We start from the raw sequence: 20,449 nt of genomic DNA on the forward strand, positions 1-20,449 counted from the left end.
GAGGACACCCAGGACGGTAAGAGTAACAAAAAGGCTGGGCTTTACTTGTATAAATATAGATGTCTCCCGCCACCCCAGATGCCTTAGGGAGCTGAAATTGGTACAGGGCTAGCAGATTTGACAGAGGGCATAGGGGAGAGCCACAGCTTCTGAAAGGGCAGCTAGCTGCCAGACACCACCACAGTCCAGCGTGTTTAAAGCCATACTAGTTCCCTAAGCACAGGCAAGTTAATTCCACCCACGGTGTGGAAAAGGGAAAAGAGATGCAATGGAGGAGAGTGGGACAAATAGCAACAGGGCCCCAAGAGTATCCCGCAATAAAACAGAGACACCAACCTATGTCAGAGGAGAAAGGATGCTGTCGCCAAAAGAAAGTTAGTCAGTCACAAATTTTAAATCCTTGGTTTAACTGTAATCATTGCTTTAACTGCTTATGCCAGAAGCCCAGAATATTCTATGGCAAGTGACAGACTAATTGAGACTTCAAGCTTGATTTCACACTGTGTTATAAGTTTATTTGCAGGACTGCCCCAGAAATACTGCAATTTGTATTTTAAGCTTGAAGAGCTCCAAACAAGGAAAGCTGTGATTTCCCATTACACCCCGCACCAAGAGTCTTACCTAACCACAAAGACATCACAAATACTTAAAACAAAGCAAACTAGCAGTGAGACTCAAAGAGCGTTATTCAGTGCTCACAGTTCAATTTTAAGAAACAAACGCATAAAAAAAATGCAGCTTTTTCCAGATTTGTTTCTCATATTTAGTCAGTCTACTAATTCCATTACCTGAGTAGGCTTTCCACTTTTTTCCCCTTCCTGATAGACTGCAGAGGAAACAAAGCTCTGTAAAAGCTTTTTCATTAACACAACTATTTTGCAGATATAACTTCATCAGTCCTAAAATCCTAAAAGCAAAAGAACAAATTGCTTGCTGGAAGACTATACTTCAAAAGCAAGTCTGGCACAAGTATACAGCACAGTGATTTAGTCATATTTTTGTTAAACCACTGTTGACTTGTTAGGTTTAGAACAGCAACACAGGACTAGTTTTAAGTATCTTGCCATTACCTTTCCATCACAAATGTCTTCCTTACAATCACTAAAATAACCCACATTTTGAAAAGCCCTCAGATCCCCATGGAGCAAAGAAAAAGTTTATTTATAGTGGATCAAAAGCTTTATTAGACTAATTTGGGTGGATTCTTTTCATTCATTATACCCATGAGGAATGAAATAGACTAATACGATGTTCAGTTCAAGGCTTCTGTCCTGACACATGAAACCTCCGGGAAGGCTCACATTATCTGAAGGGCTGCCCTGCTTCTGTGCCAGGGGGGCTGCCCAGGTCAGCCACACAACAGCATGACAGCCAACAGTAAGGCAGAACAGGGAGAAGCTCTAGCTTCAAAAAAGATGCCGGTTAACTAAGGGCTTTGATTGCTTTCCAAGCAAAACTACGCAACTCAGTACATTTGAGTCGATTCAGCCTTTTTAGGTTTGATATGGTAATCAAGACCCAAAATAAAAGAAATGTAGTTAAAAAGACATGGAAGAAAAAATTTTCAAAGGATTATTTTTAATTTGGGGGGGGGGGGGGGATACAGTAAACTTGTTGATTCTCCATTTAAAAAAAAAAAGTGTTTGTGTATATTAAATATTACCATTTGCATGTCACATGAATCCCCTCACACATCCTTCTGTGATTTTATTCAAGTTTCACCACTTGTAAAGTGAAGTTCTATGTACTTTACATGATTATGACCATCAATTAAAGCAATGGAGATGGGCAGCTTTTAAACTCTTACTGTCATTTTTAGCCTCTGATCACTATAGAGAAAGGATTAAAATACATTTTTTTCTATTTTTTATGTATTCCACTTAATTTCTTTATTCTGAAAAGCCACTCCATTGTACTGTAGAGAAGGAGAAGGAAAGAGAGAAAATAAAGCAAGAAACCCACAGAGAAAAAAGCATGAAAATTAAATTGCAAGGTAAAAGTATTCAGAAAGTTCAGAATTAGTTACAGTTCTTTAATTTTACCTCTAGGAGAGAAAAGGGATGGAAACATTTATTCCTCTGAAATAAGCAAAAAGGTAAACGTGTTCAGTGTACAAACAAAAAAAAAATAATTTCTTTTGTTATCCATGTACAATGAAATGCGTATCTATCATGTTATTATAATAAAACCACTCTGCAATTTAATTCCAATCTGTATAAAAGTTGAACCAGACAAACCATTTGTATCTCTGAGAGTAAACTTTATCACGTAATGAGTATTTGCTAGCCATAACCCTTACCAAGACATTTATAATTACTGCACTGCAGGATTAACAATGTGAAGAGTAATACACTTCCGTTTCAAGTACTTGAAACGTATTTTTTCAGGTTACATTGTTTCAGTAATTTATATTGCAATAGCATTTAGTAAAATTTGATTTGCCATTTATCCAAAAAAGACTGCTCTTGGTAAAAGGTTTTAATTACTACACTACATTTCTCATCTCACACTCTTTTGCCTTACTTTTTTGTAATTTTAAGTATGAACTTATGTAAAACGAAGAATAGTATTTTAATAAATTAACTGTCTAGAGGCTTTTTTATTTTTTAAACAGCAGCTAATAACTGCATGCCTAGAAATAATTCCTTGCAGAGTTGGGTATCCTCCACCTCCTTCCCTTTCCAAGTAAAGGTCATCAATTTTTTTCCCACAAGTGAACTCAACAATATCTGAATTAATCCAGCTTGAGGTTAATCATTACAGACTTGAAGGCAATAGTCAAAGTCCAGAATAAAATATTTAATACTTGAGTATTCTTCCCATTTTCAACTACCTCATCGCATATGAAAGAGCCTCCAAAATATAAACCATAACTAATTATAACACTCTGGATTATTATTTTGTCACATATAAGACACATGGGACCACTCTATTTCAGCCATCCAGATAAACTGGGATAATACATCACCAAAAATAAAACACAGGGTCTCAGTTCAGAATTCTTTCAAAGCAGAATCAGTAAAGCATACCATCAGCCTATACACAATCTAAAAATCACTGGTTCACAAATCAAGAAGTAATGGCAGTCGCAAATACAACTGTGAATGAATCAGATTTAGTTCTTAATTAAATTAATCGTGATGCAGTGCCACTGGTAAAGCATGACAAAGACAACTCTGTATAAGAATACAAGCTGTATCTTTAAAATTAAACCCTCATATAAGATCAAGAAACTTCTTCATGGTTATCTCAATAACTAACCTACCTATGCAACACTCTCTATTTAACTAGTCCACTCCAAATTTTCTATTTATAAGCCTCAAATGGATGCTGCCATTTCCAGCAGACATCTTTAAACAGTCACAACAGATTCTATTTTAAATTATCGCTTTCTGTTATAGGATTGACTGGAGCATCTGTCCTATGAGGAAAAGCTGAGAGAGCTGGGCTTGGTTAGCCTGGTAAGAAGAGAAGACCGAGAGGGGATCTCGTCAACACATACAAATATCTCAAGGGTGGATGTCATGATGTCACCTCTTCTCAGTGGTGCCCAGCGACAGGACAAGGGGCAGTGGGCACAAACTGAAGCATGAGAGGTTTCAGTTGAATATGAGGAAGAAATTCTTTACTTTGAGGGTGACAAAGCACTGGAACAGGCTGCCCAGGGGGGTTGTGGAGTCTCCTTCTCTAGAGATATTCAAAGCCCGCCTGGATGATGTCCTGTGCAACCTGCTCTGGGTGAACCTGCTTTAGCAGGAGGGTTGGACTAGATGACCTCCCGAGGTCCCTTCCAACCCCTGCCATTCTGTGATTCTGCTATCCTAGTCTAAAGAGTAGCAGACACATAAGTGTGTCCCAGGGAAAAAATGGAACTGTCCATTTCTGACTTTAGAATTTTGTCAGTAATTTAATTTCTATAGCTCCTGCAATATTATTTGACTAAACGGGGCCAAACACAACTACTGCTGGCTTTCTCTCAGAAATTATTTTTTATTCCAAGTTGTGAAAACAGATGCCCACTACTGACCTTTTGAATACACTATTTTATTAAGAACTAAAAAAAGACACTGAGGATATCATAAAATGGCAACAAAGCTTTGAAATATTGCGAGCACTCAACTATCATAAAGAAAAAAAGCCCACCAAAATCTTCATAATCTTTTAAATTAAGTGAAGAAATGTTATATTTATCTGGCAAAACGGCAATATCTTTTTGGCAATGTAATAGCTTTTAGTCTCTGCCAACTAGTTTAAATGGTAGATTTAAAAAGAAGGAAAAAAAAAAATTATGCTGTTCACTAAGCCAGAAAACGGCTTTTAAGTAAATTATTTGGGAAAAGAATAGAAGTAATGCTTTTGTTACTTGTGTTATAAGCGTTGCCCTGTGTATATATTGTAGCTGATGCTAATATTTATACCACAGTTAGATAACCCTCCATTAGCTAATTAAATTCAGTTATGAACTTATTAACCAATATTTCCCCGACCATTTAGTTAAAGTATTTCGAATGACACCCTATTAAATGTTAGCAGACTTTCTAATGTATTAGAGTTTGCAAAATCAAATTAATGGGGTATCTTCCATTTATACAGACTCTCTCCTCACTAAGAAATCCTAATTCATTTTGAAAACTCAAATTATAGCATGACTATAATACTTTCTATTCAGAGGTTATAATTGCTGCACAGATTTAATTTGTATGGTACCAGGCATCCCTAATCCCTTTCCAACTGCTACACGTGAGAAAAGAAATAGAAATCAAAGAGTGCAAGAACACTCTTTGCTTCCCAGGATTACTCTACAGATTCGTTTTCAAATCCATGATTCTATGATAAATAAACAAAGATCATGGCATGAAAGGAAGTAGAAGGAATATTTAACTTCCCTTTTACCTAGCAATTACTGCCCACAAACATTAATGGGTATTTACAGTTTCTTATTTCACTGAAGCCCTTTTATGTCCTATTTGAACTGGTACATGTCCTTGATCCCTCCCTGTCAACAAGTATTGCCAGTTTGTACTTTCTTCAGTAGGATCCTAGTACTTTTTAATGTGTAGGCCAGGTGTTATAGCGCGGGACTGGTGTTGTCTGTGGTTACATGTTTTTAAGTGGGATCCTGTATAGTAAGTTTAAAACTACTGATAATAATCTTCCTTTCCTAGCTACCCTTTCCAGTGTCTCTAGTAATAATCCATGAAACTCCTAAAGCCTATGGACTAACATAAAAGAAAAGACTCTGAATATGCTACTAGTTTTACAAGGTAGCTTTGAAAGCAAACTCGTTACTAAGAATAATAAAAAAAATACACTAAGTCTTCATCTTTTGATTGCATCCCTTCTGTGCCATACCAAGGAAGCACCAATGATTGGTCCATGCTCATCTCTTTACAAAGAACACTGAGAAAAATCACTTCCACTTACTTGGTGTTAATTCAGGGTTTCCTTTTAAGTTCATCATCTTTGGAATTGAAGGTCCATAAATGTCTGCATCAAGTAAACCAACTTCTTTTGTCTGTTTAAGGAACAGAAAAAAGCATTTTTCAAAACATCTGTCTTCCTTTATGAATTATTAGTCAAGCAAAATTTCAAAACTGCCCATAGAAATAGAAGTATTATCTCTATTTTAGACATAAGTTATCACTGTTTCCCTTCTCTCTAAATTGCGATTGAAGTACGAAAAATAACAACATCTGTACAAGTTGAGCCAGACATCTTCACAAAATCAAGATTCTCAATACACAGAATCCTCACTTGCACATTTTCTTACTTACAATGTAGACCACGGACTTTATATCAACAAACATTATAAGCAATGTTCTCTCTGCTCCACGTACATTCAGGCAGAAATAGTATTTTAACATTTTTTAGAGGTATCAATTTTTTTTGTAAAAAAAAAAAATAAGCAATGTTTGTAAATATATTCAAATAAATGCAATTTGAATTATACTAGTGACTACAAGGAATCTGCAAAACAAACACCATATTTTTATCTTCCATTTAAGTGGCCAAAGTAAACTTTTGCAGACATCTTGGAAATACTGGAATGCAAGTTTCTGAAGCCAGTTAAGCAGGCATAACATTTTAATCAAATGCATTTACACAAAAGAATGCTAAAGATGGGTTTACTCAACTACATATGGTACATTAGGCAATAAACTTTAAAAACAACTATTTCAACTATGTAGTCTAGACTTACAAGTTTCATTTCTATATGCTTTTTTATAGATATACATACATATTTTGTGGAAATTAAAACTATTTTTCCTACAGATGGCAAGACACGCTACCAATTACCAAGTTCTGCAAATTAAGTAGTAAAGAGCAAGCCCTTTAAAGTGCTGAACGTCAAGTTTCTCTAATATAAAAAGCTAACTGTGTTCAACATTTTGCAAAATTGCAAGCAAGTATGTTTAAAGGCTTGTCTGAAAGGTTAAGGCGGCAATGGGAGCTTTTCCAACGATGCCAAATCAGACTTTCACTGTTAAGTGTTTCAAAATGTGTGCTTCATTTTTTGGACGAAGCTTTTGTAATTTGGTATCACATATTAAGCCATTTTGTTATCACAGTTTTGATGGGAAAGATGGAGAAAAAGGCTCAGTGATAACTATCCAGTTTCTGCTTAGAAGGAGAGTATAACGTGGCTTTTAATGCAAGGATACAGCACCTCTACCCTTGAACAGGATTTCTAAACATAAAGTACATTCTATGGCATCGCAATCAGTTCATTCGGTTTTTTTAAAGACAGAAATGCACCTGGATTAAAAACATAGGTATTCAGGCCACCTCTTCTAAATAAATCCGAAATTCAATTAAGATAAGGAAACTAATTCACAGAAGCCCAAACACCTGAGAAGCAAGACTGACCCTTTTTACTACAACATATATAATAATTTGGGTTTGGGGGTTTGCTGTTCTGTGGGGCTTGCTTTCTTTTTTTCTTCTCCTCCTCTTTTTTTACGCTGTTGATAGTGAACCTGAAGACACCCTTAATAGCTGAGCAATTTAAAGTGTCAAATTTACCTAATATAAGCCACATGTATCTTAAATTCTACAACTGAGAAGTAAAAAAATGCATTACCATTCGTGATCTACTACATACTTTGAAAAGTAAGTTTTCATTACAAAAATAAACCAAATTTGGGTTCAGTTATTCAATATACTCTTTTATTAAACTGAGCAAAGCATATATAATTACATGGATTATTTAATTTAGATTTTTTAATGTTGCTTTCTTTATAACATCTTCTGAAAGCTATTACAAAAAAGTTCAGGAGTTACTCTGACAAATTATTCTACTTCTTGCCTACTGTATGAAAGCTGCAATTTCAAAAAGATTGAAAAGACCCATTTTTATGTTAGATTTCAAAGACATCAACAACAGTATTAGAGCTTCTTTGTTCTTGTACAAAATGCATATTTTAACAGATTAGAAAGATTCATGACTCAGTCCCTTTATCTGTGTCAGCAGCTAATCGAACCCATCAAAACATCATCTAAGGGCTGTGCCACCTAATTACTTCTCAAATGAAAGTAAATATTTGCAGAAGAACCTACGTAGTATTTTAAACCTGACTGACATCCCCTCCCTCAACATTCTGAGGGTTTTTCCCCCAATAAGGATTGTGAGTATCCGTTGACTGACTAACTACAATGATCTTTTAACTACTACAGTTTTGTTTTCAGCCTAAAGGGTCTGAAGATTTAGGATGATCTAAATTAATTAACTTAACGACATCCTGGGCGTAGGCAGATCTTCACCACCACAGTCCTAGGAGTCAGCAGGAGTGTATCTATGAGTGCACTGAATTTCATGAAATGAAGAATAAATTCACGCACGCTGGAGAAAAACATTCCTCAATTATCTAGGAGGACTTTGTAAATTCAGCTGCTACTCCTAATTACAAAGCTGATCTTTATTTCAAGGTAATACAATAAACCTGACAGTTTCTCAAAAAAATTTACATGCTTCCTGAAAAGTAAGAATGATGCCTGTTTCCAAGATGCACTACTTTCATTCGTGGATATGGTTCAACAAAACGGTTGTCTTCAAACATAAAAATAATTAACAGATTCTTCAGTTTCTACAAGTATTGTTAATGACAGCACAAGTGTTTCTGTAGGCATGGTGCTTTCTACAGGATTATAGGAGAAAGGTCTTTTGGAAAAATCTTTAAATCATTGGCAGAACTTCACTAAAGATAGCCTAAGGTAAGGGGTTTTTTTCTTCAGCAAGCAATTCAACATGTTAGGTAAAAAGAGTTCATACTGCCTAAAAGTAGCAGCTTACACAGAAAGCGCTGGCCCAATAAGCTAAGGTTTTGATTTTTGTTTCTCCCAACTATCCCTGCTCTCGCAGCATGTAAGCATCCCTAGAAGAGTAATAATAACCCTTTACTCAAGGTTTAATTATCTTGGAAAAGCATTATGGCAGCTACCAAGGGATCTTTTAAGACATGCACAGCACTCCCCAGATTATCTCTTCCAGCATTCACAACGTTTTAAATCCCCAAGAGATGAAATAATTTGTATACACCTGGATGCTAATACATGAAACTGTTAATCAGAATTACCAACACCAGATACTTCTCATGCTGAGTGAAGTTTAATCCAGATGTATGAGTTACACTAATAAAAAAAAAAAAAATTAGATTTTAACAAATTGTGTTTTCACCCATATAACCTACACCTCATATAAACAGCACACCTTTCAAAGTACTGCTGTATTAAAATGAATCCTAAAAACCATGCATAACATCAGACAAGGCAAAAAAGAACATCTGGGCATAGGAACATATTACACAACCAAGGCTAAGACAACTTAAAAAAAAGGGGAAAAAAAAGCTCTAGGACTCCTCTAATGTCCTCTGACATTTATTTTCATATGCATTTCTTACCAATGCTGAGTCAGTTTTTTCTGAAGTAATATTAGGGTTATGCAGACAGAAACACAGCAGTCAAAAGCACACCCAAGCATGTCAAAGCCCCCCTGCTTCTAAGTGTTTTTGAGAGCACAGCACATACCACTGCTACAGCCACCCTCAGCACTCAGTAAGAAAAGGATCCAGGTAATACAACTCCACAGTCTTCTTACGGCTGCATTTTCTCCTTAAGAAAATACTTCTATCCTGCGCTACTAACAAACAGCATTCTGTCTCTCCAGCTGGCATAGCAATAACCAAGTTCAAAACAGCTGTTCTCGAGTTAACAATTGTCCTTTTCCTTCCACCTGCCCAGATGTGGAATTAAGTTTGAATCAGTCTTCAAGTTTATTACACTTGGAAAATACTTTCTAGAGACCTGTATTCTTTTGTTGCCTAACTGCAAGTTCTGAACAACTTAATACTCTGAAGATATAACCGGCTACGTAACCATTCCCATATGATTTAATCATGTACTTCTACATCACTGGACATATGACAAGCTACTTCAAAAAAATATACTGAAGTAACACATGCAGAATTATTGACCTCTTCAGTAAGATCCTTATCAATATTCCATCGGGCAGAGAGAACACAAAATTAGAAATAAATATACTGTCGGCACATGAAAACACAAAAGTAGTCTCTTGGTCTATTCAGCAAAAAGTGTACTTAAACACTCACAGATGTTCATATTTACCTTCTTATCAATGCTTTGAAGGTTTCCCCCCTCTCTAGCTAAATGTTCTCTAGCCTAGGCTAACTACTGCAGATTTGCTCTTTCTGGCTGTCATGGTCTCATCCAATCATCAGTGAGCTCAAGACCACAGAAAGAAAAAAAAATAATTACAGGATAAAGGACTGTGGTTAAAGAACCATAACTCTTCTTCACCGTCTGCTTTCACATCACTGACTAAATCATCATTTTTACTTCACTACCATTAATCTCAACAAGACATTATTTTGCCCAGTTAGACCTGTCTAAAGTTTTCTGACAAGTATTCAGCATAAGCTACACCTATGTAATCACTGCATCTCTTACCCCACTACAAATACAGTAAAGCTTTTATTCTAATTTAGAATCTTCTCTCACTTACACTACGAAATGAAAACAAGTTTTCAGTCACCAGGTATAGATAAAGAAGATATTCTTGCATGTATCCCTGAAAGATGAGAATCCTACATGCTTCATTTTGTGCAGCATACAAATTACAGGCATAGATAACCTCACTAAAAAGATCCTTTCTTTTAACTTCTCTGCCAAGATTCCCCTCATAATTAAAGTTCAGTTTAGCCTTTGAACTTGGCCACTACCTTGTGAGCGACAGAGATTTGCAAGATAGCTGTATTCTGAATTAATGATTTTCAAGCTCTGAACTTAGTTGTAATAAATCCTTTCGGGGGAAAAATTAAAATAAAATTGTTGAAGGTCATATTAGACACAGTCCCTCTATACACTGTCAGAGAGATATTGTAAAAATCCAGTAAATTTTGCCTCCTTTGCTTTTCCTTATGCAGATTCAAAATTATCCAGTTGCTATTACATTTGTTCTCTTAGGCAGGTGAGTTTTACCATGGTCCTTGTACAGATTACATAGATCCATGCTAATGACAAAATGTTCCGTATCTTTCCTCCTGTTAACTATTTTAGCAGACAGGTAAGAGTTGTTTAGTCTCTCCGATACACTTTCTTAATGTAGGCTCCCTTTTTTGGTCTTTCAGATAATATTAACTATGAAATCAACTACATTTCCCAGTAACAGATTTTTTCAACCAAGTGCAAGCAGTTCCGTTCATATATCACAGAGTAACCCTCCACACATACTTCTGTGTTCAGTAGAGAATCTGGTGATATTCATTGATTTCTTCAAAGTTGCCAAACACTTTATTGAGGAATAAGCCTGATAAAAGACTTCATGCCAACAAAGAAGAAAAAAAAAAAAAAAAAAAAAAAAAAAAAAAAAAAAAAAAAGAAGAAAAAATCAGCTCACAAAAAGCTGCTATAAATAGCTGTTAATCAACATAGCCTACGTTACTGCTAAACATCCAGAGACTCTTTGACAGCATTAATTTCATTTTGATCATCTTTTCAGGGACTTTTTTCCATACTTGGTAGGGCATATGTATCCCCACTGGATGTTAGCAGATGATATTTTACTTTGAAGTAAACTCTGCAGACCACCAGAATTCCCTGGTGTTCAGCCTAGGAGGGATGGAGGCACAGGTTAATGAGCTGTTGTTGTTCTATATGGTGAAGGATTCCACACATTAGAAGCACTCCCAATATTCAGCAGCTGCAGCCCATTCCAAAGACAGAAATTCCAGCTTTGCCAAGTGAAGGTGCCAGTTGTTTTTAAAGCTGGTGCTCGTAATCCACCGCCAGGACTCTCAATTTACCCTTTTAATGTCATTATAGACTTAGAGATAATCCCAAACTGCAAGTAGCAACACAGAGGACAAAAGGGAACTTAAAATCAGGATCGTCTCTGGATTCATCATTTGATATACTGACACACTGAATAGCCATCTTTTAATCCCTAATTCTCTAACTCTTTCAGCTGCACACTATTTAAGCGCCTAGCTGTAAATTGGATTAAAGCCAAAATAGTACCACTGCCTCACTCTCTATCCTAGAAATGCAGACGTGTTTTAGACACTCACCCTTCTACTGGTTTAAAAGCCCTTTTCCTTCATACAAAGATCTTCTAATTGTTTGTCTGCTACAGAACTTCTCCAGCACTTTTTTCCGAAACAATCTGCAGTAGCTCCTAGTCAGATTTCTAAATAATCACATACCAGTAATTCAACCTCATTTGGCTTTCTTGCACGTTATTTATCCTACTGAAAAAAAAAATTCACTACAGCACCATTTTAAAAACAAATTACCAAAATCCAAAGCAGAATCCTAAACATTACTGTATCTCTACAAGATGCCTCACTGCTTTCACAGCATGCCAAATTATTATAAACATGCCCCACCTTTCACATCAGTCTCTCTGACATCTGCACTAGGCTTTCAATGACTTGAAGACTCAGGATGCACATAATTAATTCTACATGTGATACTCTAAAAAAAAAACAACAAAAAAAACCCAAAACATTTTTATTGTCCTCAAATTAAGCATATAGTCATTTGATTAAAATAAAACATTTTAAGTGGCCTATGCTTAAAAATATTTTTAATTTCACTCATTTTTTACTTGAAAAACAGTAAGATTTTTAAAGCTTTATTCTCTTATTTTCTCAGCTGATCTAGAAGCCGAGCTGTCATTGCAAGATAACCCCAATCAATTCTAACTGGCATCTCCAGCTTTACTGACACTTCTTAGCATTAAGAAACAAGCATCAACACCTTATCTATAGCAATTAAAGTCTTCTGATTCTCTAAGCAACAAAGGTAAAGATGCCTAGAAATCAAACCCTAATAATCAGAAAAGCTGAATAGGAGGAGGACAAAACAGGTCAAAACTTGACTTCACGCTATAATTATTCAGTGCAGGAACCCATTATTGTCTAAATTCTTCTAGATTTTTTTGTTCCCCACACAGAATTTTTTCCTTACCAGAAAGAAATGTATATACATTGTGAAGTCATCTATTAACACAGCAGTCAAATATTATCCTGTTGACAAGTAGTTTAATTACAGGAGCCAAATATTTGAAAAAAAGCTGGAATGTAAAAGAAAAACAGGCTGGGTGAGTTTTTATTAGATTTAATGTCTGTTGTTTGATTAAATACACATTTTGAAATAATTAAAACTAATTTTATGATCACAATAGGGAATCACATGAAAACTCTACTCCTAACTACATAATTTCTATGCTATAACCTACTATATATTTGTGAGAAACCGTTTACAGGCGTATGCATATATTAGGCAGATATTTACATGCATTTTCTGTTTTAAAAAACCCAAAAAAACCCCAAAATCAAACCTGCATTGTGACACTTTGACTGTGATATTGTTTGAATAAGTGTTTCTCATTTAGCCAATCATCAACTTTCCCTAGCTTTATTTGCATTACAGGACAATGTGTTTGGCCTTTTACTGCAATGCAATGGGGTAGAAGCACTCACCCCCCGGCGCTCCCTCGGCCAGACAGCCGCCTCCCTCCCTACAGAAACACCCATGGTCTCACACTTAAAATACTACGCTTCTCAGCAACCAGTGGGTTTGCTCAGGAAGGCAAAGGCCACTCCCTAAGATGAAAATCACCCTTGATGTATTTCACATTCTGGTCCTGGACCGCTTGACCCAACAATCCCCTGACACAGAAGTAGGCTCGAATAGTTAAAACTGATGCCTTTCATCACGTGTCCACGCTACTGCAGGCAGAAGCCACTTGCTTATGCTTACATGCTAAATTTTTCCATATGGTTTTACTTCTTGCTCCTCTGTCCTTCACGACACAAAAACCATTTCATTCTATGGTGAAAAATGTAAATCTTCCTGGAAAGAAAAGGAGAGTCAAAGGAAATCAGGAAATCTGACTGGGGAGCTTGCCTCATAGTGACAGCACAGGCATGCAGCCTCCCAACTGGATTTGTGCCATCCTTAGTCATGCACAGCTGGTGTTTGCTCACTAAAATACTCTGTTCATAAACAAGCAATCTCTATCCTATTATTGCTGCCATCTATTAGTTCAACTTGTTTCTACTATAATAAATTGTCTCTGGCCAGGCAGCTTTCATGAACAGTCATTCCAGTCTGAATATGAATCGTCCTGGCATGAAACCCAAAAATTCTTCCCAAGTGCTCCTTAGGGGAGCACAACTGACTGCTGGTACATCAAAAGGACGAAAAGAATCAGCTGTCAAACTAAGCAAGCAATTAAAAATAGGGCACAAGGGTAAAACTTTAAGTTATTTCTTAACACAAAAAGAACACTGTATAGATTTATAGGTCTTGGTACAGACACAAGAGCTTATACAATTCCTAACTAATCCATCTACAACAGGTAACCCAGGGTACGAAAAGCCTAATATTCCAGAAAGGGGTAAGAGGCTACCCTGCTTGTTTCCCTGGCTTTGCATCAAAAAAAAACCCAAAACAAAACTCAAAAAAACCCTACTTTGTCTTGGACATGGTATCTAGGCATCTAAATGAAATCCTGTCTTGAATTATTTACTCTGTAACCATGAGGTAAAAATATGCCAAACAGACTGAGCACCAGCATGCAAGACTCGAACTCCTGAATTCTAATCCCAGCTCTGCCAACAATACTGTGCACGCAATGTCCAAGGTTCTGTCAATGCCTTAATACTTCAGACCATCACTATAATAACTGAGAAAGTTTCCATATTAAAAAGAAAAAAATCTACAGAAACAGTGGGGTTTTGGTTTTGTTTTTTAACTATAGAAGGCAGGCTTTCATGACATGATGGAAGGAAACTTTCTTTTATCAAGAAGACAAAAAATTCCTTTATACTTTGACTGTTAATCTTCTTCCCAGCTTATGACACTATCAAACAACAATAAGATGTCACAGCTGTTACTGAAAGCAGCAAGAATCTACTCTAATCCAATCTCCCCTGAAAGCATCTTCCACAGATCTCCCTCACCAGAAAACAGTTGTTCTCAATAGTCTGTGACCTGTATAATCTTAGAAAAAGACTTGAAGGAGCAGAAGACAACATTTTTTAGAGTAATTTAGCTCCGGTATATTACTTGCTTTGAAAATCTAGTTATACACATTGAACTTGTAACAGAAACAGACTACATCTAATGAAGAAAGCACAGACCTTTGCTGCCATGGTGACCTATCTGTCTCCATGAGTCCTTTCTTTCCTCCTTTAAACAGTACGTCCAGTTAAAGCATCAGCTTCTATAAATCTGTATTTTGCTTGTAAGAGACAAAGTTGCAGGAGGCTGCTGAAGCTCTGATCTACTAACAGAATCATTCCTGCATCGTCGGAAAGAATAGAGATTAGATGAGCAACGAAGGGAAGGGAAACCGTGGGAAGGAGACGCACAATCACTAGTTATTAAATGTAAAATGAAGAGGTCCACTGCTGCATATCTGAGGTCAAAGAAATTCACTGTGAACTTCGGCAGGAGGAACCAATGGACTCTGGAAAACAACCCCCTTATTTATTTTACCATTACAAAACAGAATATTGCAATGATCCCTACAATTCAGAGCACTGGACAATCCCAGCCTGGACCAAGGTCCCAGAGATACTCATTTCATAACCCTGACTCACAAAGCTAGTAAACTGAAATCAATGGGAGCACACAAATGAATAGACCAGCAAATTCAAACCCAAAGGTTAAACATAAACATGATGTATGCCATTATTACCATAAAATACATATATATATATACACACGTAAATGCATGAACAAACAAGATAGAATTGAATTTCTTCAATCCACCTTCATTTCATATTTTCTAACCTGTAATTACATCAATGCACAATTTCACTATGGCAGCAGCTTGTTCAGTTGTGACCATCAGTTCATGCAAGTCACAGCTACTTCATCAATTTCAGCTGCTCTTCATTGATTAACATCCACCAGGCACTAGCCTCCAGTTTTGCACCACCACATAATCATACTATCAGAAATGACTAGCTCATTCTACATTTACTTAACTTTCTTGGCTCAATTTCATTTAAAATTATTTCTCAGTCCCTGATTTTCCAAATAACTCCGGCAACAACCTCTTCAACCATTCTAGACTATGGTCTCTCTTATTTGTCTGCTTTAAAAGTGTTTTAATGGGCTACTGAAGTGGTGTATCGCATCATTATGTTTAAAGCCAGATGCTTAACTCCTAATGAAAGGGCATAATCCCACAACTTGTGCATGCCAGAGTTACTAAGAGGTGCTTTATCTAAATATAAACAATGCACAAAACTGCGTATTTGAAAAGTATCAGGCACAATCCTAAAAACACTTAAGCTGGTACAGAAAGTTATGTGCAATTAGTTGACATGGTTTCCATGGAGCTACTCAATGACCATGATACTACACAGACCACATTGCAGGATCACATTCGTTTTGTAAAAGTATTACATCAAATGCTGTTTTTCAAAGTTAATTAGAAGGAACCATTCAAGCAGTTTTGCTTTTCAAGATGACAGATTTTTCTCTGATATCGTTACTCCAGCAGCCTATTTAAAACACAGAATTAAAAACTGTGAAGTATCAAGATCAGATGCCATCACAAACAGTACATATTTCATGTAACAGCTTTAAATACTCTCTTATCAAGTATGACTGAGTTTATGGAATTTTTTTTAATCTTTTACAAAATTCCAACAGGAATTGTGCAGACTGCACGTAAACCCCACTCCTTCTACCTGTTATTTTCTTTTACAACAAGAAAAAGATACTACATTTACCAGATTAAAGTACTTGAGGATACTTGGGTTTTAATTAATGCTTTATGAGGACAAAACCTGCATTATACATCCTTACATAGCAAGTGAAGCTTGCTTCTGAGTTTACCTCTGTGGCCATAAATGTGCACAATGGAACCACTCCCAGTTTACAGCAAGAGGTGGACATATGGAAGACCTGTTGGTTTTACACTTGAATGGTTCCCACTGTCTATTTATAGTCCAAGTAATAGTTTGAGTGATACCAAACTGGGCAGTGATATTTTGTCAGTCATAAAATATATTTCCAAGCTTTAGGGAAGATACGTAGCTCCTTTTTTTCCTCAGCTGTTTATATATAAATTATTTTTACATATTCATTTCTCTGGAAAATGTATATGTTTAGAGCTATCAAAAATGTTTTGGACACCATCCAGCACTTACTCATATTTTTTCCAAGTCAGTGCTCTGAAGTGACAGAATTTAATTATTTATTACGCATCTCCAACCTGCACAAACATCCTCTACTATGTCTACACATCCTTGCAGAACTGCATTTGAACCCAGAGACACACAAGAGAAAGGACACAGCCGAACCCAGGTGAAGGATGAGAGCTACTAAGTCATTCATGGTACTGATAAAATATAAACAAATTAATATAAGCTCAGAAGTCCATGAAAAACAAATAAAGAAATTAACTGTCAGAGTAAATACTTCGATTTAATGTATGTGACTGCCCCCAGCGGTAACCATTTTATTTATGACTCACACACTTGTTTCACATTAAGGCTGATCATCAGATGTTCACCTACCGAATCATTTGCTGCTAGCGCGAGGGCTATATTTACTGCAAGAAAAAGGAAGGGAAAAAAAAAAAAAAAAGATTAAGTGCAAGAAAACTTAATTCCTAAATATTGAGAATGTTATCATTTCTAACAAGAGAAAATATAAATACATCACACTTAACTGAGTTCATCATCTTAGTAGTAAGCTTCTTGCTCCTCTACAACATTACTAGTTTAAGTGGCAGCAGCGCCCATGTTTCAGTCTGTTTGCTAACAAACTCAAGCTAATCTGCAAAAACTTGCAAACTCTTAAGTTTCTAGAGGACACTGCAAAATAAAAATACAATCTAAGTATTTTGCCAGAGGATAACATTAAGAAAAAAATTCTGAGGCACCCACTTGACTTTTCAAAAGTGGACATTGTACTATAAAACTAAAATAGCCCTACCACAGGTAACCTTCACCATGGTGTCTAGTGAACTTTCTAAAAACTAGAGATTAGGTGAGTATTGACCTAAACTATTAAAGTACAGTGACCAGAAAGATGGTCCTAACCCCTTTTTTTTGATTTCTTGTGATATATTAAATGTGGATATTTTCTGGAAGAAGGTGCAATGCCTGCTTTTCACTTGATTTTCATGTCAGAAAACACTCTGAAGTCTTCTTATGACAGGATCAATTTTCTACAGTAGTCCCATCTTTAGGTAATGCATAAGAGGGGACAGAAGAGACAAAAAGAAAAAAAAAAAATAACCAAAACACCTTTGGCCAGATAGAGTAAATACAGCAGAATGCTAGTAAAAGACAGAAACTTGACAGGAAACACAGGAAACAAACCAACACTAGGCAAACAAAAACAACAACAAAAAAACAACCGAAGTATTTAAACATGCATTGGAAAATATTTTTTCTGTAACACAATTTCTTCTTTTAATAATTGATTACATTGATTTCAAAAGACCAAAAAGTGCTAGTAGCAACGGAGAATACAACATGAAAACTATATGCAACAAACAGAAAGAGTAGTTCCACGGAAACACAAAGACATGTTAAGAAATGGCCCTGACAGACTTGACCAGAATGCATATCCACTTGTCCTGAAATGGAGATCTGGAGCAACAGAAACATAAACACACTGGGGGAAAGAATACAAAGAACCTTGACAGTCCTTCAGAGAGATGTAGACAATAAGACTGATAATATTTTCTGTGGTGCTTCAGGAATTAGAAGTGCGTACCACCCTCCTTCCTTTCCAACTCCTGCTCTCAAAGTGAGTCAGCGGAGTTGTCACCAAACATGTTCCCCACAAACCTCCATTACTAAGAAAAAAAATTTAAGTACATAATTCTGCAACGATGCCATGCAATACCTGTGCTCATATGAGTTATCTGATCTTCAATTGTTCATCTGAACCATGAAATTTATTGTCATTTTAATAAAAAAGAATCTAGATTCCTTTTTCTTCTCAATATTACAAAATGAATGCATTCATTAACAAAAGGCCGTCCAACACAGCAACATCTGAATCATTCGTTTACATTTCAACTCTCTTATTTAATACTTGTTGAACCCTGATTTTTCATTTTTAAATGCATGGGTACGAACTCCCAGCTCTTTAAGTGTATTTATACATGTGTCATGCTTTATGTACAGATTACATACAGATATGTACAAATTACATACAGACGCCAGTTAGCGGAACTTAAATTAGCAATTTTGTTTGCAGACATGAAGAAGATAATCTGAATTTACTGTTCAAATTATGTTTAGTTTGTAAACCTGCTGATTTGCAAACAGATATTTGGTATTTTCCGTAACCTGAAACAACCAGCCTATGAATTACAACCATCAACCAAAAGGCACATCATTAAGAAATGCAAGTATTAATTGTTTTGCATGTCTTTGTACAGGAATGTGCATCCTATGCATAGGATACTATACAAGCGTATTCTATGCACAGAAAAAATATTTCCCTTTTCTTTTTTCTTAAGTGGATTTACTCTTGCTACGGATATCATGTTTTTCTGTTCTAGTATTTATTAGACAGTCAGTCCTTTTGATGCATGGCTGAATGAGAGATTAAGAGCTACATCAATGAGTTATTCATGGCAAATGGAGACGAACAGCAGACAACATTCAACTAAAGGATGACTCTTTTCCTAATCTAGATGCTAAGAAAGAGATTTTTAAACAAATTTCTAACACTTTCAGAGATCTTTGTGAAGAGGTTTACCTTCAGTGCCATTTTTGTTCAAGTTCAAGCAAATTTCTGCAGTACTGGTAACCCATGTACTATCTTGTTCTACCACCTAGGAACTGCACAGTTAAGAGAAAAATTAACTCAAAACATAATGGTGGGGCTGAGAGAAGAGTTCAAGGTGCTTCACGAAGCTCTGATCATTTGGAGTAGTTTGTAACTACTGCTTCATCTTTTGTTTATGAAATGCCTATAGAAGTAGTTGAGAAAATGGGAGAGACACCTGATTTTGAAACCTTCTAAATAATAGTATCCTCTACAGAGCACATGACCGTGCTAACATAGCACAGAGGAGCACTATACAGGCACACCTACGCTGCTAGGGAAGGAGGAACAGTATCACTGCACTAGCATATGATCCCCTCCACCTCTGTTTACACCGCCTCTTAAGCAAGCGGACTGTCCCAGGACAGCACTACACTATTACAAAGATGACATTTCAAAGCTGTCTGCTCGATTTGCACCTCATTTAAAGCCAAGACCTCTGTACCCACATAGATTCTCAATGGCTGCAATGGGACTCGACAGAGGTGAAGGGCTGTGTTAGTGGGACTCAAGTACAAGGTAATGACACAACAAGTGCCCAAGTATTCCTTACAAAGTATTACAAAATGTGTAAAGTAAACAATTAAAAAAACCACAAAAAACCACCACAAAACCTCCACAAACTTACCTGCTGTTGTTGATTTTCCAACTCCCCCTTTTCCAGAAGCCAAGACCACCACCTGCTTAACTCCTTCTATGGGCTTCTGCTTTGGCAGCCCGCGTGACAGGATCTGGGTGCGTTTCTCCTTTAGAGCCTCATCCCTGGAGCCTGAGGACTAAAAAAAAACCAGAAAGCAAGCGAATGCGTATGCACCAACCCGCCACTTTTGCAGAGAAAGCTGACAGGGAAGAACACACCTGCGCGCTGAGAAGTTTTCACTACTGGTCCCAAAGAAACTGTTTTGCACGCAAGCTCTCCCAAAGGGAGCCTGCCTCACAGGCAGGAATGGGGCCTACTTAAAAATAACCCCAGAGGGCATTCCGTTTAGACACACAGTTAAATATGATGGATCTTAAAAGAAAAAACAAATAAAAGAATGAGGGCTTATGTTCAAATAAACCAAAACACCCCTTAAAGAGTTGGAAGCTTTAAAAAAAAAAAAAAAAAAAAAAAAGG

At 36.4% G+C, this 20,449-nt stretch overlaps 1 protein-coding gene across 4 annotated transcripts in view; it reads right to left on the reverse strand.

Annotated features, from left to right (window-relative positions):
• The window catches only part of NUBPL (nucleotide binding protein like), an 80,785-nt gene extending 60,738 nt beyond the window's left edge, over positions 1–20,047 (reverse strand). For 2 of the 4 annotated variants that reach the window (XR_004843018.1, XM_035902080.1), the window contains exons 1-5: positions 19,961–20,004; positions 17,058–17,092; positions 13,279–13,371; positions 12,484–12,589; positions 5,425–5,515 (exon numbers count right to left, since the gene is read on the reverse strand). Coding sequence is in view for 2 of the 4 variants with exons in the window: in XM_035902080.1 (XP_035757973.1) it covers positions 5,425–5,515; positions 12,484–12,504 (112 nt within the window). In the remaining 2 variants the exon portion in view is untranslated. Of the gene's footprint in view, positions 1–5,420; positions 5,516–12,483; positions 12,590–13,278; positions 13,372–17,057; positions 17,093–19,960 lie in introns of those variants that run through there. The other 2 variants (XM_035902081.1, XM_035902082.1) reach the window with 2 other exon arrangements.
• Positions 20,048–20,449: the final 402 nt, after the last annotated feature.

The sequence above is a fragment of the Egretta garzetta genome, unplaced genomic scaffold (assembly GCF_000687185.1).
Source record: "Egretta garzetta isolate BGI_Z169 unplaced genomic scaffold, ASM68718v1 scaffold79, whole genome shotgun sequence".
NCBI classification, from domain to species: Eukaryota; Metazoa; Chordata; class Aves; order Pelecaniformes; family Ardeidae; genus Egretta; species Egretta garzetta.